Genomic DNA, 22,476 nt, shown 5'->3' on the forward strand with positions numbered 1-22,476 from the left:
GTTACATCATTTTCCAATAAGAAAAATGTATTTTAAGTAGGAACCAAAAAAAAAAAAAAAAAAACCCTCATACTGGGGACCCGGGTTTTAGTCTCTGTGTTTTCCTCCAGGGCCCAGTGCTCCCTGTGCCCAGTTCCTATGGCTCTGTGGCGTCTGTCGGTGGAGAAGGTGAGCAGCATCCTGAACTTCTTGGAAAAGGGGACACATTCTAGAATCTAGAGGATCCTGTCTTGATCAGATCAGACCCTGACAGAACCTTGTAGTTACCAGGTGAATCGGATTCATTCGTTCATTCGTGCAGACATTCATTCACTCATCCATATACTTTTTGAACCATCACTGTGTGCTAGGAACTGTGCTAGGAGCTTTTAAAGAATTACTGTGACCCAGAAAATGAATTTGGAGCAATCTCCAAAATAGGTGAAAAAAAGCAAGCTTCGGAACACTGTGTATAGAATGCTACCGTTTGTATTAAAAATAGATATATAAATATACATATTTATAAACTTGTAAATGCATAGAATTGCTCTGAAAGGATACACAAGATATAGATAACAGTGATTAACTCCAGAGAGGGGCCTGGAGGCTGACCTCCATTCGAAAGATTACTGTAATATTTGTTGTATACCCTTTTGTACTGTGGAATGACTTACCATGTATATGTATTAATTTTTCAAAACAAACAAAAGTAAAAGAAACTGCCTGGTACTGAATATACAGTGGTGAATGGGGCAGAGGTTCCTCAGCCTTGGGGAAGGCAAAGTACTGAACTTGCTGGGCTATAGTTATTAAGTTTTTTTGAAACCAGACTGTTTACGTAAGTTAAGGGGAAAGTTCTTTCTAAAATTAGCTTATAGTAGCTCTGCATACCATTTTACAGAGATAAAGCAGTTGGAAAATAAACACTAGTCATTTGTCAAGCCTCAGAGCGTATTAAATCGTCGTTTCTAGAAGGGTGGGTGGGGACCTTATCTGCTTAGCTTGGTCAGTAGAGCATTCACTGCAGCAGGGATGTGCAGATAAGTGCCTGTCACAGCAAGCATTTTCTGATGACAAATGATAGCGCAGCCGTTAAAAAAAATCCTGAAAAAGGAAAGATCAGAGGATACCGAGCTCTGAGGGAACCATGTGTTCCCTGCAAGGGTTAGGCAACCTCTCCTGGACGATCCTCAAACAGTGATGGTCTTCAAATGGCAAGGCAAATCCCAATGAGAACCCAAGGTGGTGGAGACACTGCGTGTGTTTCGGAACGTCACAGGCGTGATGCACAGGATCCTCCTCGGGGTGACAAGGCATATGGACTCCAGAGAGAACCTGGCATTTGGTAGGGCACCCTGACCGCGTGGGGCAGTAGGAAAGCAAACCCCTGGATGGCTGCAAACCGCTGATAAGCTGGCAGCCAGTTGAAACAGCCTCGGTCACTAAGGCAGCGCTGTGGGTGAGAGGCTTGGCTCGGCCCCACCACTGCAGGTGGCCCAGCACATCGTCTGACCTCTCAGAGCCTCAGTTTCCTTCTCTGTGCAATAGAGGATAACTGAGATCTTTGTGGGGATCAAATGAGAGAGTCACCAGAAAGAGGCTGGGCACATGAGCAGGGCTTTAAATGCTGCTGTCATCACTATTGCTAAATGACAGACGGGCGTCCTGGGCCAATTCGTAGCTGATAACCAGCACCGACGCTGACGCAGTGTGCTCTGCCCGCCGTGCCCCAAGGTCAAAAAAGAACCCCCCACATTCACTTGGTGTTTTACAAACTAGAGATGACTTCACATTCATGATCTCACAAAAGCCTGCCAAGCACGGCGGGTGGGAATTACTAACCCTATGTTGAAGGGGAGCCGGTGAGGTTAGGGGGTTACGAAATCTGAGTAAGGGCAGAACCAAGGCCGGGACCCTGGTTTCCCAGTGAGCGGCTCAGCACTCCCCCCATGCTGCTTCCCGGAAGATGTGGATCAGAACGGGGGTCAGACCTGCAGCTCCATCGTCTCCGCCTGTGCTCCAGCTACCGCTACTCCTGAGCAAGAAGGGACTCGGCCGTCCGTTTCAAACCCTCCCATCAAAACTCCTCTAGAACCTGGCCTTGTGAAGGGACCGGGGCGCAGGGCCGGCTCACTGCAATTGCAGTTAGGGAAGGGACAACAGCTAAGTTGCGGGCAGCTGGAAACAGGCCCGGCTTGCCCTCACTGCCAGCTGGGGAGCAGGGAGGGGGTGGCCTTGCCAGGAACAGCCATCATTAAAAGGGTGCAGACAGCCAGAGCCTCTCCGAAACTGAGGCAAGAACTAACCTTTCCCACTGCCATTAGCATTTCCACTAAAAACTTGGCATTTGATAAAGAAAATGTTTTTTTTTCAATTGTGAAAAGGTCAGGCGTATTTATCTGACTTAATAATTTATAATTGATATTTAATGCCTCCGTTGAAAGATCATTTCTAAGAATCCAGCCAGCACCCACTTCCCTTTGCTGCTCTAGCTCCTGCCGGGCCCAGCCCCAGGACACCTGGGCTGGAGATCAGGGCACCAGCCTGCTCCTTGGGCTCAGGCAGGCAACAACTCTGCCATCAGCGACAGCCAGCCGGGCTCCCAAGTCTAGTCCCGATTCTGCCACCCCCGAGTTCCCCACGGCAGTGGCAATGCCAAGGTCTCTTGAATATTTCCAGAAAATTACAGAGTTCCTCCTTTCCACTCCTTCCCCCCATCACCAGTAGGGGGTTCTCTCAGGTCGAGAATCCATTTGTAGGAAAGACAGAGGTGCCCAGAAAATTTCCACAGGCTCTAAAGCCAATGCCACTAGCCCAGGGGAGACCTTGGAGGCGACTTTAAACAGATACTGAGCCCCTCCCTGGCCCTTGCAGAAGGTCTCTAGAGAACCGGGAGGCCCAGGGCTGGTCCTAAACAGAGCAGCACTGCTCCCCCTCAGAGACGGAGCAGACGGAGGCCGAGAAGACCCTTGAGTGGAGCAGGGAGGGGCCAGGCTCACCTGAAGAGGAATACAAGAGCCTACCTGCATGATAAGAAGGTTTTTTATTTGAAATATAGTCTGAGCAACATGAGTGTAGCCAAGAGGAGGAGGGGCTGGCCTGCGTGGGGCAGCAGCCCCTCTAATGGCACAGGAGCAAGAGTACAAATATCCCAACGTCTATGCGCCCCAAACCCCACCTATCAGGGAGGGCAGGGCAGCAGAACAAAGACCTCCGCAGCCCCTCTGAGGGTCTGGCCCGCAGAGCCGCCTGCCCTCGCTGCACCCTGCTCTCCCGGCTCCCACGGTGTGCTGCACACATTCCTCCCGCCCACAGAGACGCCATGGGCCATGACAAGTAGTTCTCAGGACGATTTAGGGGAAAAGAATCAGAGAAGACAAGAAGGAAGGGCACGGTGACCAAGGGCCCTCACCAAGCAGGCTGGGCGGAGCTCTCCCAGAGGGACCCCGTCGGCACCCCTCGCTCCCGCCTTCTGGGGCTCGGAAGGCGGAAGGAGGGCTGGCGCCCGCGGGAACACAGAGCTCTGAGGCATCCCCCGGCTGCAGGCAGCAAGTGGAGCTTCCCAGAAGAGCACAGCCGCTGAGGGCTGAGGGCTGCACGGACAGCGCTGGGGTTGGGAGGACACGGACCAGAGGTGGAGTACCAAGCAGCAGCACAAAGCCATAAATAACAGAAGCAAATTCAGAGCTGTGAGGTCCTGGCGACCCCACGTTTCCCAGGGCTGGGGATCCCAGCACCAGCAGCTCGGTGGACACTGCTCCAGGGCACGGCCGGCCGGGCTCGCGCCGGGGCAGAGCCTTCTATTCCCGCGGTCCGCACAGCAGGTGGAGGACGCCACGGCAGCACCCCGACCCGACACACTGCAAAGCCCCTGGTCACACCTGAGGGGACAGTGCGTGGCTGTCCTGGTCCTGAGAGGCCTGTGGCTGACTCTGAGCATCCTGGGCACCATCCTCCTCAGGGCCCGGGCCCAGCGATCTCCTTGCCTCTGAGTCGGTCACCAAGGGCTCACCGGCACCGTCTTCCAGTCCGTTCTCTCTGGTCTCCACGGACGCCTCCTCCCCAGAGCCCGCCTCTGGCTCTGCAGCCTCCGCCGCCACCTCTGCTGCTGCCCCCTCCTCCTCCTCCTCTTCCTCCTCCTCCACGTCCTCCTCCTCCTCCTGGTCTCTCACCTTGTGGACGATGAAGAGGTGGCGGCTAAGGGAGCTGGCAGAGGTGTAGCACAAGCCACAGAGGAGACACTGGGCTGTGGAACTGTCCACATGGTGCTGAGGTATGTGGCTCTGGAACTCGAGCCCCGAGTCTGTGGCAAAACTACACTTTGCACACTGGAAAAGGGACTTGTGCCTTTTGGCGGAAGAGACGGGGGCGCCATTGCTGGTGCCGGGGGCGTCCCCCACTCCACCGAGGGGTCTTTTCAGATGGTTCACCTGCAAGGAGAGACAGTGTGAGCAGAGTCCCGGCCGAGCCCTGGCTACGAGCCCCCAGACACAACCATGAGCCCAGGGGCTGAAAGCAGGCACCGTCCAGGCCACGGTCACGCCAGCCCGGAACACGGGTTCAGGTTTGGTATGTTCAGTTCGGTGTGTTTTGTAATGTATGTGCACATGGCAAAACATCCCAAAGACATAAAGAAGATTAAATCCCTCCTACCCCACTCCACAGGCCTGATCTCCAAAAAGCACCATATCACCTGGGTTTCATGACTCCTCCAATAGAGAGCCTATGCGCATACAAACATGAAACTGTTGTCTTTCACAACATGGTAGCGTGCCATGCTTCTCTTCACCCTGCTTTTGTTACTGAACATATATGAGAGCGTGTCTCCACGGGGCACACAGAGGCCTCACTCCTCTACCAGCAGCGCACCGACCATCCTGGGGATGCGCAGTGCCCACCAGCGGACATCTAACTGCGTCCCGTCTTTGTTGCTGCGCACAGCACGGCAGCAACTTACTTGGACAGACTTCTTTATACCCAAGGCCAAAGATCTCTAACGAACAAATCCTGGAAGCAGAATTCTAGGTCAAGGGTACATACATTTTGGGGAGAGGGGAGGATGTGCATTTTACTAGTGGATAAATGTTGCCAAAACACCAATTGATACCCTACCTACTATGCGTGGAAGGGCCTTTGCGAACCGGTGCCACTGTCTGAATAGCCAAGAAAGTTTCAGGAATGCCCCGGAACTCCAGGAAGCTCTCGGAGCTTCCCAGGCACACCAGACCCGCCCGTGGAGCATCCCGCAACCCCGGCACAGGAAGAGCCCCAGTGAGTTGGAGGAACCGGCTGTCCGCGAAGTTCGCCAGAAATGGGGATAGGGCCGGGAACAGGGCGGAGGTCATGGGGCAAGGGCCGTGACGGCAGGTCCCAGGCCTGGCTCTTCCCACACTAGCGGGAGGTGGGGAGGGGAGTTGGCCAAGCACCTCACGCTCACGGGACTGCTGTGAGGCAGGACAGGGGGGTGTGTGTCCAAGTGCTCCGGCGTCCGCAGACAGCAGCGCACACCTAAGCGGGGCCACGGTGACAGGGAACACAGTAACGAAAGGCTGGCAGGCTGCCTTACGGGTCTCCGCCCGTCCTCTGCCTGTGTCCAGGACCCAGGTGGGTCACACAGGCTAGAGAGCAACCCGCACCGAGGGAGGCTGCCACTCTGGCTGCTGCACGGCCAGGACTGCAAACGGGCCACACTCACCTGAGGGGAATGTCCGCTCGGAGACCTGACTTTGGACGACTGGCTCAAATCGGGGTTTCTGATGCCGTGCATAAGGCTGATGTGGCTCTCCAGGAGGGAGGGCCGAGGAAAGCTGGGGCTGTCCTCGGTGCAGTACCTGCAGAGGCACAGTGCAGGGCTCACGTGAGACCCGGCCGCAGGCTCCCTCGGCACTCTTCACACAGAGGTGGGGGGTCTGCAGCGGGCAGACAGCCGTGTCTTCAGGCCGGCTGGAGCTGGCGCTGTTTGGAGAGACCCAGCCGGCAGGCCAGACACGGTGGCAGGCAGCGGCGAGTCAGAATAGAACATGTGTACCCTCGACACCTGGCCCTCAGCCACAACCTCATGCTGCACTCCCTGATGTCACCACCCGGGGCCCGAGTGCCGGGCCAGTGGTCAGTGCGAGAGGGCCGGGGCCCGCCCCGGGCACAGGCAGACGGTGCTGACGGCCCTGGCTAGAGGAGCTGGAGAAGCCTCCGCTCCCACTGCCAGCATGTCCGTCAGCCTCAGGGCCGCTCACGGCCGCCTGGCACACGACGGGGCAGGGCTCAGGAACTACCAGGTTCTGGAAACCAGTTCCCGGCCTGCCCACGATTTCCAACTTAGCCCTGCAGTTAGGGACTCACTAGTCTCTTGCCTAGATCCCTGACCTCACAGCAGAGAAAAGCCCCGGTGACACCGTGGCCAGAGTCTTGTGACTCTCACGCCTCGGTCACTGCCATCCCCGGAGACTCACCCGCAGGTGTAGACCTTCTTCACTGTGTCGTGGTTGTTGCGGATGTGTTTGCGCAGGCTGTTGGGGGTGTGGAAGGACTGCTCGCACTGCCGACACGGGTACCGCTTCAGTGCCTAAGGGAGGAGGTGGCGACACATGCAGCAGCAGCAGAACTGTGACACAGCTCCGGCTGCAACTGTCTTCTCAGATGCTGTGGGCAGAACGCAGGACGCCCCCAAAGGCCCCAAGACCCGTGGCACCAACGCACCCTGCCCAGAGCACCAGGAACCCTGAAATGCCAGCCACACGAGGGGGCGTCTGACTCCACAGAAGTCCAGAGAATCTGGCACTGTACGGTGACCTTGTGGCTGCACTTACCCGGCCGTGGCTCTTCTTCATGTGGGACACATAGCTTTCCCGGTCAGGAACCCACTCCTGGCACTCCTGGCAGGTCCAGCCCGTGTTTCTCAGCCGGGGCCTGGCGTCGGCCCTGCGGTGCGAGTCGGACCTGCCCCAGCGGCCGGACGGCAGGGAGCTGCTCCGCGCAGCCACAGTAGTGGCTGGGGGCTCAGCGGGAATTCGAGAGCCAGGGCGGCTTGAGGACGTGTCGGCTGAAGACTGGAGGCTTGACAGCTCATCCACGTTCCGGGGGACGCCGTGGGTGCTCTGGGGATGAGGAGAGCGATTACTGACCGGCAAGGGGAAAGCTGCACAGAGTCAGGCCCCGGCCTGAGGCACGTGCCCCCCTCCCCTGCCTTCACCCCCAAGGAACCCCACCTTGACGTGCTCCATCAACTCCGGCTTCTGCACGAACAAGAGTGGGCACTCGGGGCACTTGAAGACTCCCACCTGCGTCTCGCTGACATTCTGGTAAAAATGCTGCTGGATGTGCCTCTTCTTGTTGAAGATCATTTCACAGGAGCACTTATAAATGAGCCTGACGAGACAAACCCCAGGGTATGGGGGGCCGTGGCCTGCTGGAAGAACCACAGAGCCCCTCCGTCCTAGCTCTGCTCTCTCTGAACCAGCCAGGTTCGGGAAAGCACCGCCCCGAGCCGATGCACAGGGTGTGCTTAGGAGACTCCAGGCTTCCCGGCCCATCCCTACACCACCCCCTCAGGCAGCCAGGCCACACTGCCCCACGGGGCCTGCTGGGCCTGGACCCGCACTCACTGGGAGGGTCTGTGGGGCTGGGTCGGGTGGTAGCTGGCACTGTGGTCCGCGGCGTTGCTGGCAGTCTTGAAGGCCATGGGACAGAATGCACATTTGTGGAAAACCTGGCAGTGTCGCTCCTGGATGTGGCTTTTCAGCAAGGCCAAGGTCAGGTGGACGACACCACAGTGGATACACCTGGACAACAGAGTCGGGGTGGCGTGGGTGAGGTAGAAGGCAGGCCAGGCCCACAGGCGGTGCTAGGAGAGGAGCCATGGGGGGCAGGAGCAGAGCCACCCAGGGATTCTCCTCCTCTTCAATCACTCGGGCTCCCACCCTCCACACGCACATCCTGGAAGCGTCCTTGCTGCCTTCGGGCACCTGCAGCCACACAGGGCCCGTGCCTCGCAGAGAAGGAGGAAGAAACTCTAACCCTCCTCACACTGGCCACAGGACATTCTGCTGCAAACCAAAATCCCGGACCCACCTAAGAGAAGCTGGTGGATGCAGAGGAGGAGAAGAATGGCTCGATAATGGCATACATAGTATCAATTTAAGAGTGGCACAACTGCCAAAGTCCAGGAAGAATTTCGGGAGGCAGCTGCCTCCCTGCAGGCTGGTGTTGAATGCTCAAGGGCGGCCACCCAACAACCCAACAAGACACAGAGTCCGGAAATGCTACGCTCACCGCAACAGCTACATTAAGACAAGCAACCCTTAAAGCCCAAGAAGAAATACTCAGGAGCAGCGTTGTCCAGTGGAACTTGCCGTGGTGGTGGAAACGCTCTATAGCTCCCCTGTTCATGTGGCCACTTAAATTAATAAAATTAAGTTAAAATTTTAGTTCCTTCGTCCCACTGGCCACATTTCAAGTGCTCAACAGCCACACAAAGCTAGTACCGTCCTGGACCCCGCAGCTCTAAGTGCCGTGATGTCTCTTTGGTGGGACTAAGGATAACTTTTTGTTTCTTTTTCTCCCCACTAATTTTTATTTTCTGAGGGTTGTTTTTCTGTTGAGGTTTTTTTTGTGTGTGTGTGTTTATATATTTTTATAATGTATGAATAAATGAGAAAACTGTATTAATTTATTTTTCTAAAGTTAAGGCTATATGGAACTCTTGTTTCAACTTCAAAATCTCTCTCTATAAATACTGCCTTTTCATTTTTGAGTATCAGAGAAAGACATGACCTTCCTTCCTGCCAACCTGCATCCATTAAGTTTCCTGGTCCCTCTCTGTGTGTTCAGTTTCCTCCCGCCTATAACAGAGCCACGGTGTCTCCAGGGAGAAAACACCTTTCCTGCTCCCTGCTGTTCCTCCTCTTCCTTTAGTTGCAATATTGCCTGCCCCTATAACCTGACTAGAAGAGAGGCTGTTACTTTACTAAAACAAAGGACAAGGCTTCATTTAAGAATTCTTTGTCTCCCGAATGTTACCCTTCATTTTACTACATTAGCCCATTTTCACAATCCACATAAACCATCACAGAATCTTCACCAATCCTTGTCTGTGTGTTGGTGAGAAGGGGAGAGAATCACCTTTGCACTTAATTAGCAACAAGGAGCAGCCCACAGAACCAGAAAGCAGTTTGCAATTAACTCCAAAGAGCATTTATTACTAAATTTGTACATGCTTTAAACTGGAGTTGCTATACAAGCCATTTACTGAATTACTGAATTTTATTACTGAATTTTATTTTCTCTCTGCTAAATAAAAATAGTAACACCAACTTCAAGCACACAGAAGTACTTCTATATTATAAAGTATTTTATTTTTTTGAGAGACAGGTCTCACTCTGTCGCCCAGGCTGGAGTACACTGGCATGATCACAGCTCACTAAAGCTTCAAACTCCTGAGCTCAAGTGGTCCTCCCGCCTCAGCCTCCCAAGTAACTGGGACTACAGGCATGTGCCACCACACCCAGGCCAAAGTTTTATGAGGAGGAAAAAAACCCACATATTTCCAAATTCATTCCAAGTGGCCAAGTATACCTGATATGCATAGAGAATGTCTTAAACTGGCTCTATTTATGCCATTTGACCAAACTTCTGCAGAAACAATATGCTGTTCTCAAATGCCACTGAAAATCCATTCTATGTATCTGGCAGACATTCTTTGAGAAACCTCATGGAAAATCAGGGTAAAACATAAAGGGGTAAAAGAACACATGCAAAATAGCCTCAGTGAAGGATTGCACCCAGCAGGGTTTATGAATGGGTGGGGAAGTGTGCAGAACAGAACTTCAACCACATGACACAACCCTTGACCACATTTTTTAATAGAAAAAAGAGAAAATAGACAATTATAAAGTTATATGAAAAAAGAGAAAATAGACAATTATAAAATTATATGATGTAAAATATGTAACATTTTAGAAAACATAATAAAGAGTGTAAAATATTTAACTTTGCTAATAATCGCAAATAAGAAAATATTATTAAAACAGTCTAAACTTGCTTCCTGTGACATCACTGGCCAGTCTCCAAATTACCAAAGAGCAGGAAAGTAATAAAAGTCTAAAATACATATATAAAATGTATATATACATTCTACATAAAATACATATTAATAATATATACATTAAAACGTATGGGCTTTTTATACTATCTTCAAGAAAAAGCAAAAATAATACAAAACATAAAATTACATTGTAAAACTGTAGTAGAGCTCAATAAAATGGAACATGGGTATTTTCTGAGAATTTACTAAAAAACATTAACATCCACAGAATGGGAGAAAATATTTACAAATCACATATTTGTTTTCCAGGTTTTGGGTGTTTTTTGTTTTTTGTTTTTTTATAGAGATGGGGTCTTGCTCTGTCACCCAGGCTAGAGTGCAGTGGCCTCATCATACGTAGCTCACTGCAGCCTCAAAATCCTGGGCTCAAGCCATCCTCCTGCCCCAGCCTCCAGGATAGTTAGTTCTACAGGCGCATGCCACCACGCCCAGCTAATAAGCAAATCATGTACCTGATGGGGAACCTGTATTCAGAACATATAACGAGCTCTTAAAACTCAGTAAGATGACAATAAATAAACCAATTGAAAAATGGGCAAAGGATCCAAATAAACACTTCTCCAAAGAAGATATACAAATGGCCAATAAGAACCATTAACCATCAGGGAAATAAGACACCACTTCATATCCACGAGGATGGTTACAATCAAAAAGTCAGACGATAACAAATGTTGGAAAGGATACAGGGAAATAAAAAGCTTCATACATGGTGGGAATGTAAAAATGGTGCAGTCACTTTGGAAAACAGTCTGACAGTTCCTCAAAGTTAAACATAGAGTTACTATTCCACCCAGCTATTCCACTCCTAGATACTCGAAAAACTAAAAACATGTTCACATAATAACTTGTACATGAATGTTCATTAGCAGCATTATTCATGATAGCCAAAAGGTGGAAGCCACCCAAATGTCCATCTATGTTCAACTAATGAACAGATAAACAAAACCTGGTATATCCACCTTATGGAGTATCATTCAGCCATAAAAAGGAAATACTGGTTGGGCATAGTGCACCAGGCCTATGATTTAAGCACTTTGGGAGGCCAAGACAGGAGGATCACTTGAGGCCAGGAGTTCAAGACCAGCCTGGGCAACATAGTGAGACCCATTCTCTACAAAAAATTACAAAAATTAGCAGGGCACAGCAGCATGCACCAGTAGTCCCAGCCACTTGGGAGGTTGAGGCAGGAGGATCACTTGAGCCCAGGAGTTCAAGGCTACAGTAACCTATGATTGTACCACTACACTCCAGCCTGGGAGACAGAGATAGACTCTGTCCCAAATTTTAAAAAAATAATAAGGAAATGTCGATATATACATTGATGAACCTTAAAAACATTGTGCTAAGACCACATATTGTATAATTCCATTTACATGAAATATCCGGAAGAGGTATGTACATATAAGACAGAGAGTAAATTAGTGGTTGCCCGGGAGGTGGTGTAGGAGGAGGAGATGGGAGAATTGATGGGTATGGAGTTTCTTTTCAGATGGTAAAAATGTTTTAGAATTGTTTGTAGTGATTGTAGAACTCTAAATATCCTAAAAACTATTGAATTGTATAGCATGCAAATTATATCACAAGAAAACTACAAAAAGGCACTAATAATTGAGGATCTTAACTGTAATGAACACAGTATTGGTGTGTATGTCTTCTGACTTCAAACACAGATCACTGAATATTCTAATGTCACCATCTTTAGTAATTCCTCTAGCTGAATCACAATACATTTTTGCCTGGTATTCCTTATAAAAAGATTTGATAAACTGAACTGGACACATTAAATTTCTTTTTACTCTCATAGAATAAAACAAAATAAAATATTTAATTACAAATAAAAAATGGTATTAATCCACCCATGCAATTGAAAAGTTCTTGGATTCAAGATTCAAAACTTGAACTCCTGGTCTCCAGTGATCCTCCCACCTCAACCTCCCAAAGTACTGGGATTACAGGTGTGAGCCACCTTGCCTGGCCTGGATTTGATCTTAGAACAAGCAACATACGCTTAAGTCAAAGTCAGAATATTTTTAAATGTTACAAGACACTGTACACACACACTAGGTGTCTTGTTTCAGATGCGGCTGGGAGGCCGCAAGCAATGCTCCTCTGCAACGCTGTGGTAAGGCTCTGCCCAGTCCTGTCCCTGGAGAGTCTCACTTCTCTCCTACTTTAGATTCTCCATCCTCCACGACATGCAGAAGAAATCAGTCTACACTGGAAACGTTCACACCAAGACAGAATCCTGGGACCCAGCACGAAACCCTCCCTATTCCTTACTCCCATATACAAGCTTTTACCAAATCTTGTTGCTTCTACTTCTTAAACCTTTCTCAAATCTACCTGCTCTCCATTCCCGGGGTCTTGCCTCAGCTGAAGCCCACAGCCTCTCATCCGGCCACCACGCATGCCTCGCAAGCAGTCTCCAGTCTCTCCCCTCGATGCGTCAGCCTCCCAGAATGGTCTTTCTACAACACACACTGGCTGGGTGACTCCCCTGCTGCAAATCTTTCTGTAGCCTCACCGTCCATTAGATAACGTCTAACTGTCTGCTGCCAAGGAGTCCAACGTCCTGCATGACCTGACCTCTGCCAACTCTCGTCTCATTTCTCCCCACTCTCCCAGGTGATCCTGACACACCTCCATACTCGTCATTCCTGTACCCCTTTCGTGTGTGCTGACACCCCTGCCCGGACGCTTGCCAGATGTACTCTCTCTCTTCTCCTGCCTGAAAACCTCCTGATGTGTCTTCGATGAAGCTCTCCTGACCACTCTTTTTTATTTTTTTGAGACAGAGTCTCACTCTGTTGCCTGGGCTAGAGTGCCACAGTGTAAGCCTAGCTCACAGCAACCTCAAACTCCTGGGCTCAAGCCATCCTCCTGCCTCAGCCTCCCGAGTAGCTGGGACTACCGGCATGCACCACCATGCCCGGCTAATTTTTTCTATATATATTAGTTGGTCAATTAATTTCTTTCTATTTTTAGTAGAGATGGAGATCTCACTCTTGCTCAGGCTGGTCTCGAACTCCTGACCTTGAGTGATCCTCCCACCTTGGATTACAGGCATGAGCCACCACACCCAGCCTTCCTGCTTTTATTTGAACACAACAAAAGTTGATAGCTAGGATTACAGGCGTGAGCCACTGTGACTGGCCATTTACCATTCTCTTATGAGGCTGACCACTCTGAGTTGTAATTACTTATGCTCATATGTTTATAACCTACCAGACTGAAGGCCCCTTAGGGCAAGGGGCCCTGTCACCAAAGGCTGTGTCACCTTTGTGTCCTGAGTGTCTAACACAATGCTGAAGACAGTAATAAGTACACACACAAACGTCAAATGAACTAAATGAAACATTTTGTAAATGCCAAAAAGAGAAAACTTTACTAAATTTGGTCAAAACTAATTTTCAAAAGTGAAATTCAGCCGGGCGTGGTGGCTCACGCCTGTAATCCTAGCACTTTGGGAGGCCGAGGCGGGCGGATTGCTCAAGGTCAGGAGTTCGAAACCAGCCTGAGCAAGAGTGAGACCCCGCCTCTACCAAAAATAGAAATAAATTAATTGACCAACTAAAAATATATATACAAAAAATTAGCCGGGCATGGTGGCGCATGCCTGTAGTCCCAGCTACTCGGGAGGCTGAGGCAGTAGGATCGCTGAGCCCCGGAGTTTGAGGTTGCTGTGAGCTAGGCTGACGCCATGGCACTCACTCTAGCCTGGGCAACAAAGTGAGACTCTGTCTCAAAAAAAAAAAAAAAAAAAAAAAAAAAGTGAAATTCATAAAGTAGGAAATCCCAATTGCAGCAAATCAGTAAAGGAGACCTAACTGGATCAGTGTAAAAGTTACAGATCAATGAGCTCTAAAGGGAGTTCTCTCTCCCTCTTTGATCTTTTTCCTGAAAATGACTTCTTGTTTACATGTTTGAAAGAATAGAGGAGATTCTATTTAAAATAAGAGTTTTCTTGGTTTTACTATGAGGCTGATCATTTTTTCCATTCTCAGGTTTTGCCTATTTCCCACAAACTGACAAAAACTAACAAAAATGAAGACACTAGACCCCTTTGAGTTTGGCATCTTGCAGCCCCATTTGTTAAAAACTGAGAAAACTTCAAAGTACTATAATTAATAAAGTTATTATTGAAACAGTAATTTAAAGTTAATATGCCAAACATACTTTGTAAGCAAATTAAATTGATATACTTTTGAAAAGTGAAAGTTATATATATTCCAAACTCACCAAAACCTTCCCCCTTCAAAGCTATTTTTGTTCAAGTTTTAAATACTCTTTATTCTTCTCCCTCTTGCTCTTCCTGTCCTATACAAAATAAAAATATCTATCCATACACCAACCAATGCTCTTGTCCTGTTAGGCTGGAACCCAGACCTGCCTCTTAAGACCCAAACTATCTGAAACTAGTTCTAAGAAAAGGACCAGCCATTGGGCAATACCAGGACAGTGAGCCAGGCAGCACCCACCTGTAGCCCACCTTGCGGGCATAGTGCAGGCAATTCTCCTTTACATGGGTCTGGAAGTAGGCAGAGCGACAGAGGACCCCACACTCCGGGCAGCAGTAGGGGGACTTGTGTGCATGAATCCGCTGGTGGGCACAGAAACTGCACTGGTTGGGCAGCAGCATCTGGCATACCTGGCAAGTCTAGGAAAGAACACCAAGAAAGCAGATCACGCAGGTGCCGCAGGCCTGTGGCTCTCCTCTCGGGGCTTGGCTTCCTAGGATAGGACATGGGTCACAACAGCCCCCTTCCCCAACCACTCTTTCTTCCAACTCTCCTAGGATATTTTCCACGCTCCCAGACCTCATTAAAACTGTTGATACTGACACCCGAGCAAGCTTTGCCGACCACCTTATTAATCAGAGACAGACCTGACCCTGTTTTCTCAGAGATTAGTTCTACCTCAAGGACAATGAATGTTTCTTTCCTCTGGCTTAGCTGAGGACTAGCTTTTCCTTTGTGGAGGCCTAAGGCACTTGTTGAATTCTAAGCCCTCACTGCACTGCCAGACCCACCAGCTCAGCAGAGGCAGTTCTTGCCAACCACCTCCCACAACGGCTTGGTGGATACCGGCTTAGCACCTCTAGTCAGATGGTTCAGTGACTTCCAAAGAGACCTGAGCCCACCCTGGCTGGTACTCAGAAGCCCTCAATGCAGACTGACCTAACTGAATGGCCTTGCCAGTTTCCATCACCCAGGCCGGTGTGCCCACTCTTGGGGAAGGGGGTTCTCTGAGCCACAGCTAACCAAACACACCCACAGACAAGGGAGGATGGGGTAGCAGCTCCTTTGTTCCCAGCCCCAGTAGAAGCCAAGGGAAGTATAAGCCAGACTTGCTGAAACTCTCATGGGCAGAGCAGAGATAATCCAGAGCGGGAAAGCAACAGGCTGAGCCTGCGTCCTGCAGAGGTCCTCCTGAGCTTCTGGTAAAAGGGGGACACCTCTCCGGCTCACCGAGTGGGCCGCTGACCTTGGGTCAGAGGAGTTGCTTACACGGAGAAATTATTAGGGAGGACGAGAAAAGATCCCTGCTTTAATCAGCAAAGTCCTGAATACAGGCCCTCTCCAGGACAAACAATCCAGTTTTTTCAACAAATTGCAAGGGGGGAGAATGGACAGAGAGGGAAAGGAAACTTAGAGATGAAAAGAGATTTAAGACAGATTTTTAACCAGTTACGATGTACCGCACTTATACGGATCCTGATTCAAACAAGCCAAGTGTAAAGAGAAATGAGATAATCAAGAGATATTTAAACACTAACTTAATAAATGAGAATATTAGGACATTAAAAAATATTAGGACATTTGACACTTGATATTAAGATTTGATACTAAAAATTATTATTGATTTTTAGAAGAGATATTATATTTATATTTCTCTAAAAAAACCCTTTATCTTTTAGAGATACATACTAAAAGTATTTACAGATATGATGATGCTAGGATTTAAAAGCGATCCATTCACTGGGAGAGCACTGGGTAGGAAAAGAAACGAAACAAGATGGGCCATGTGTTGGTAAATGTTAAAGGAGGGTTCATTATACCATTCTTTCCACTTTCATATATGTTTAAGATACTCTCCATAATAAAACGGTTTTGTTTTTAAGCATCTACTCTAGGTACAGAACAGCATATACAGTATGCTACCTTTTGTGTAAGAGGAGGGGAATATGACACACACACACACACACACACACACACATTTGCTAATAAATAAAAAATGAACAAAAATGGTTACCTATGGGGAAGGGGGGGTTTGGGACAGGGCCAGAGATGGAAGCAAGACTTCTCTGAATGTACCTTGTCATAGTTTTAACTTTGGAATCACATAAATGTTTTATATAAGTCAAAAAGAACAACAGAAAATAAAGATTCCCTAAAAATTGAAAAACAGAAGCAAATAAGCTAAATATATATCACCCTGACGATATAATCACACAGAGAAAAAAATTATTCCTGGTGACCTCAAAACACAGTATTTTGACTTACACAACCTTACGTTGATATATTCTAAGGGCAAAAAGAACTGCAAACGCACCTAACCTCTATGCAGTTGTCCTAATGTTAGACATATTGGTTTTCATATTTCGTAAATTTGTGTGTGTGTGTGTGTGTGTGTATAAATATAGTCATCCTTCAGTATCCGTAGGGGATTGGTTCCAGGATCCCCAAGGATACCACAATCTGGTGCTCAAGTCCCTGATATGAAGTCCCATAGTCTTTGCATATAACCGGCACACATCCTCCTGTATACTTAAATCATCTCTAGATTACTTACAATACTTAATACAATGTAAATGCTATGTAAATATTAGCAGTTATACTATATTGTTAAACAAATAATGAGAAAAAAAATCTGTACATGTTCTGTATAGACAAAAATTTTTTCCCAAATATTTTTGATTCACAGCTAGTTAAATCCAGGCAAACAGAACCCATAGATACGGAGTGCCAGCTATAAAAAGTTATAAATATATATAGAGAAAATAGGAAGATCTTAGGAATCAAGATTTTTAGTATTAAATCAATTATGTAAAAACTCTATCATCTTAAATTTGAATTTGTATAAACTCATGGTTTTTCTTTCCTTTTAAAAGTATGTATTTACTATGGCTGGGCATGGTGGCTCATGCCTGTAATCCCAGCACTTTGGTAGGCTGAGGCAGAAGGATCACTTGAGCCCAGGAGTTCGAGAACAAGGTGAACAACATAGCAAGACCCCATCTCTACAAAAAAATAAATAAATAAATAAAAATTAAAAAAGTTTTTAAAGTATATATTTCCTAGCTCTGGCCACTGATAAGGCCTAAAACCAAAGACAAACCCAGCAGCAAGGAGCAAATCTAGTGCCCCGACTGTGGCCTCTCAACACCATTCCTCACTAAAAGAAACCTGGTTTATTAGAAAAATAACTGATTCTGGGTTTAACAAAGAAAGGTCCCCAGGTCATCTTGTTTAGACTGAAAACAAGGAAGATTCTCAAGATTAATGAGTTGATGGCAAAAGGACACAGGAGCCAGCCTGAAGGGGCTCCCACTGACCAAAGATGGGATAAATTGAGCATGAAAAATAACTGAATACATATTAATAAATATACTGAATATACTGAATTATGAATGAACTCACTAAAACTAAAAACAATAGAGGAGGTCCCTTCATACCCATTAGGATGGCTACTATCAAAAAACCCCCAAAATAACAAGTGTTGATGAGGACATTGAGAAACTGGAACTCTTGTGCACTGTTGGTGGGAATGTAAAATTGAGCAGCTGTGTGGAAAACTATGGTGGTACCTCAAAAAATTATACATACAAATACTACATGTTGTAGCAATACCACTTCTGGGTATCCAAAAGAACTGAAAGCAAGATCTCAGAGAGATATCTGTACACCTATGTTCATAGCAACATTATTCATAACAGCTAAAACATGGAAACAATTCAAGTGTCCATCAACATATGAATGAATAGGTCAGGCACGGTGGCTCACGCCTGTAATCCTAGCACTCTGGAAGGCTGAGGCGGGCGGATCGATCAAGGTCAGGAATTCAAGACAAGCCTGAGCCAGAGTGAGACCCCGTATCTATTATAAATAGAAAGAAATTAATTGGCCAACTAGAAATATATAGAAAAAATTAGCCAGACATGGTGGCACATGCCTGTAGTCCCAGCTACTCGGGAGGCTGAGGCAAAAGGATCGCTTAAGCCCAGGAGTTTGAGGTTACAGTGAGCCAGGCTGACACCACAGCACTCTAGCCCGGGCAAAAGAGTGAGATTTTGTCTCAAAAAAAAAAAAAAAAATATATATATATATATATATACATGAATAAACAAAATGTGGTATGCACACACAATGGAATAAATAGTATTCAGTCTCAAAAAGGAAGGACGTTCTGACACATGCTACAACATGGATGAACTCTGAGGATATGCCAAGTGAAATAAGGCAATTACAAAAAGGCAAATACCATATGATTCCACTTACATGAGGTACCTGGAGGAGTCAAACTCAGAGACAGAATATATAACGGTGGTTGCCAGGGATGGGGGAGGGGAGAAATGGGGAGTTATCATTTAATGGATAAAGAGTTTCGGTGTTGAAAGATGAAGGGTTCTAGAGATTGGCTGCACATTAATGTGAATACACTTAACATTAATGCTACTGAATTGTACATGTAAAAATAGTTAAGATGGGAAACTTTATGTTATGTGTATTTTACCACAATTTAAAAAAAAATAGAAGAGGGACTCTTGGAACACCATTTGAGATTGTTAGGACATCAACTCACTACTCTGAAACTGTTATTTAAAGGAAACTGGCCAGGAGCAATAGCTTACACCTATAATCCCAGCACTTTGGGAGACCAAAGCAGGAGGATGGTTTAAGGCCAGGAATTTGACACAACCCTGGGCAACATAATGAGACCCCATTTCTATTAAAAAAAAAAAAAAAATAGCTGAGCGTGATGGTGTGTGCCTGTAGTCCCACTACTTGGGAGATTGAGGCAGGGAGATCACTTGGGCCCAGGAAATCGAGGTGACAGTCGGGCCACTGCACTCCAGCCTGGGTAACAGAGTAAGACCCTGTCTCTATAAAAACAAATAAAGGAAACAAATTACTCCATTTTCCAGCATAAACTACATTTCAGAGTAACCAAAAAGCCCTTGAAGGAAGCAGAATTCCAACTAATAAATGAGAAAGAAATAATAAAATTAGAAAAACTCTTTGGAATGCTTAATAAAATTAGATTCAAGCAAAAAAAAAAAAAAATTTTTTTTTTTTTGAGACACAGTCTCACTCTGTTGCCCAGGCTACAGTGAGTGCCGTGGCGTCAGCCTAGCTCACAGCAACCTCAAACTCAATCCTTTTGCCTCAGCCTCTTGTGTAGCTGGGACTACAGGCATACGCCACCATGCCTGGCTAATTTTTTTTTTTTTTTTTTTTTTTTGAGACAGAGTCTCGCTTTGTTGCCCAGGCTAGAGTGAGTGCCATGGCATCAGCCTAGCTCACAGCAACCTCAAACTTCTGGGCTCAAGCGATCCTCCTGCCTCAGCCTCCCGAGTAACTGGGACTACAGGCATGCTCCACCATGCCTGGCTAATATTTTTCTATATATATATTAGTTGGCCAATTAATTTCTTTCTATTTATAGTAGAGACGGGGTCTCGCTCTTGCTCAAACTGGTTTCGAACTCCCGACCTCAAGCAATCCGCCCGCCTCGGCCTCCCAGAGTGCTAGGATTACAGGTGTGAGCCACCGCGCCTGGCCCTGGCTAATTTTTTCTATATGTTTTTAGTTGTCCAGGTCATTTCTTTCTATTTTCAGTAGAGACAGAGTCTCATTCTTGCTCAGGCTGGTCTCAAACTCTTGAACTTAAGCAATTCTCTTGCCTCGGCCACCCTGGGTGCTAGGATAACAGGCTCGAGCCACTGTGCCCAGCCAACCAAAAATTATTGATGCGTACTAAAATCAGTAGGTAAAAAGTGGAGAACTTTACAGTGAAGGGATCAGAATATCCCACTTACATTGGTGATCAAGCATCATTAACAGTGAGACAGTCAGGCGCTTGTGCCTCCTGAAGTCACGGAACAGGAAGAACACAGCACCCCCACCTCTGTCGAGACTGAACCCAAATCTAGTCAATTCTTTATTGCTAACTTCTAGTCTACAGAAAAAATACGCAGTATAGAGGAAAAAATTACTTGCATAAAGAACTCATCAGTGGGCCGGGCGCTGTGGCTCACGCCTGTAATCCTAGCTCTTGGGAGGCCGAGGCGGGCGGATTGCTCAAGGTCAGGAGTTCAAAACCAGCCTGAGCAAGAGCGAGACCCCGTCTCTACTATAAATAGAAAGAAATTAATTGGCCAACTGATATATATATAAAAAATTAGCCGGGCATGGTGGCGCATGCCTGTAGTCCCAGCTAATCGGGAGGCTGAGGCAGAAGGATCACTCAAGCCCAGGAGTTTGAGGTTGCTGTGAGCTAGGCTGACGCCACGGCACTCACTCTAGCCTGGACAACAAAGTGAGACTCTGTCTCAAAAAAAAAAAAAAAAGAACTCATCAGTGAAACTCGAAATGTCCTGGAAAACTCAGGAAGCAATCAGTCAAACCCAGAATTGTCCTGGAAAATTCTCAAGACACATGACCCAGTTTCTTCAGCAAGTCAATGGCATGAGAAAAAGCGGGGTGTCTGGTTGGGTGGAGCAGAAAGAGATACTATTCCAGATTGAGCCATTTAAGAGACATAAACACATGTAATGTGTGGCCCATGTTGTAGATCCCAATTCAAAATAAGCCAAAATGTAAAAAAAATGTACTTTTTTTTAACATAACTGGAAAAATCTGAATATGAACTTGTATTAGGTAATATAAAGCAACTGTTACTAATTTTCTTAGGTGTGATAATGACAATATAGTTAAATAAACACTTAAGAACAATAAAAAGAGTCCCTCTTTTCTGATATTCTGCCCCCACCTTGTTGGGAAATGTAAGGAGGAGAGATGAACAGGGTCCCTCGGCCGCTGCTGGGAGCGGCACATGCCTTGCAGGGGCAGACTCTCAGGAAGAAGATAGAAGCCCCGGACACAAGCTGTGCCCGCAGTCCCTGCTCTGGTGGAGCCTAATCCATGCATCCACCTGCTGCCCTGGACATGTGGCCTGAAGCCTACATACTGCCACGTGGAAACCCAAGCCCCAGCCGCCAACACTAGTTTTTGATCCCAGAGCCAAAGACATACCCTCCCCCTGAGACTCAGAGGCCACGTTTAGTTGCATGAGCGTTTTGGGGGGGGGGGTTGAGCTGGGCTGAGAGAAGCCTAACAGCCACCCCGGGGGCTTCTGTCCTTCCTGCCAGGGGGGCTCTTCTCTGACTCCCACACTAGGGGAGAACAACAAAGAAAGATGTAGGATGAAAGGGTTGCCAGCCTGGGACCCTACATGCATACCTCTGCCTACTCGGATGTTAGCAGATGTGTAAGGAGCAGTGTGAAAAAACCACAGGCCTGGACATCAGACCCCCACTGCCAAGGGCCCTCATCATATGACTCAGAGAAAGTGCTGGCCCAACCCAACCACGCTGTGCAAGAACACCAAAGCCTCTGGGGAAGGGGCCCAGGGTAACCACGCTCCGTCTGACTCATCAGAAGGAAAATGCAAACTGAAACAGGAAGGGGAGATGGGAGGCCGAAAACTGATTCTACAGCACCGCCTGGCCAGGTCCTCCTCAGAAGGCCCTCGGCCTACCAAACTCGGCTGCCAGCCCCTACCCCGACACTCCCAAGCCCGGCCTCCCACCCACCAACTCCTTGCTCCTCAAACCTTTGTTCCCGACCCTGAACCGCCCTTGCCCCTCTTCCCCCTCCAAACTCATCCTCGGAGGCCCAACCTAAATATCACCTCCACACTGCAACCTTCCTTATGCATGGAGTCACCGGCAATCAGTCCCTCTGGGCACTCTGTGCAACTAGGTTTGGAACCCTGTTTTAGCTCCAATCGCAGACTGTATATGATAGCTGTTTGGGTGGTGACCCTGGCCCTGGCTAAGCCACTGTGAGCCCCTGGCTGAAGGCAGGACTCCCTCCCACTGGCATCCTCTACCCGGCACACGGCCCCCCGCACACAGGCACTCAGAAAACACGTGCAAAGCTCATTAGCTACTAACACGTGCACAGGCCTGGCTGTGCTGAAGTAAAAATAGCTGTTCTGCTTTCCTCCCAGGCCTCTGCAACCCTGGCTTGGGGAGGCATGGAGAGGGGCAGGTTTGGCTGCGTCATGAAGAGAACCACCTGGAGGCATGTCTGGAGGCTCCCTTCTTCACAGAACCTACTGATATATAACACAGACAGCCGCCAACACAGAGGGTACCAGAGGGTATTCTCAGC

The 22,476-nt window shown here is 47.8% G+C and overlaps 1 protein-coding gene across 2 annotated transcripts in view; it reads right to left on the reverse strand.

Moving 5' to 3' along the window:
- Positions 1-452: 452 nt before the first annotated feature.
- The window catches only part of ZNF592 (zinc finger protein 592), a 56,979-nt gene continuing 34,955 nt past the window's right edge, over positions 453-22,476 (reverse strand). For both annotated transcript variants that reach the window (XM_012763255.3, XM_076004724.1), the window contains 7 exons: positions 14,557-14,735; positions 7,581-7,757; positions 7,185-7,344; positions 6,786-7,073; positions 6,429-6,541; positions 5,675-5,810; positions 453-4,409 (listed from right to left, as the gene is read on the reverse strand). In XM_012763255.3, the coding sequence (XP_012618709.2) occupies positions 3,855-4,409; positions 5,675-5,810; positions 6,429-6,541; positions 6,786-7,073; positions 7,185-7,344; positions 7,581-7,757; positions 14,557-14,735 (1,608 nt within the window). In that variant the 3' untranslated portion in view covers positions 453-3,854. The remainder of the gene's footprint in view (positions 4,410-5,674; positions 5,811-6,428; positions 6,542-6,785; positions 7,074-7,184; positions 7,345-7,580; positions 7,758-14,556; positions 14,736-22,476) is intronic.

The sequence above is a fragment of the Microcebus murinus genome, chromosome 7 (assembly GCF_040939455.1).
Source record: "Microcebus murinus isolate Inina chromosome 7, M.murinus_Inina_mat1.0, whole genome shotgun sequence".
Taxonomy (NCBI): domain Eukaryota; kingdom Metazoa; phylum Chordata; class Mammalia; order Primates; family Cheirogaleidae; genus Microcebus; species Microcebus murinus.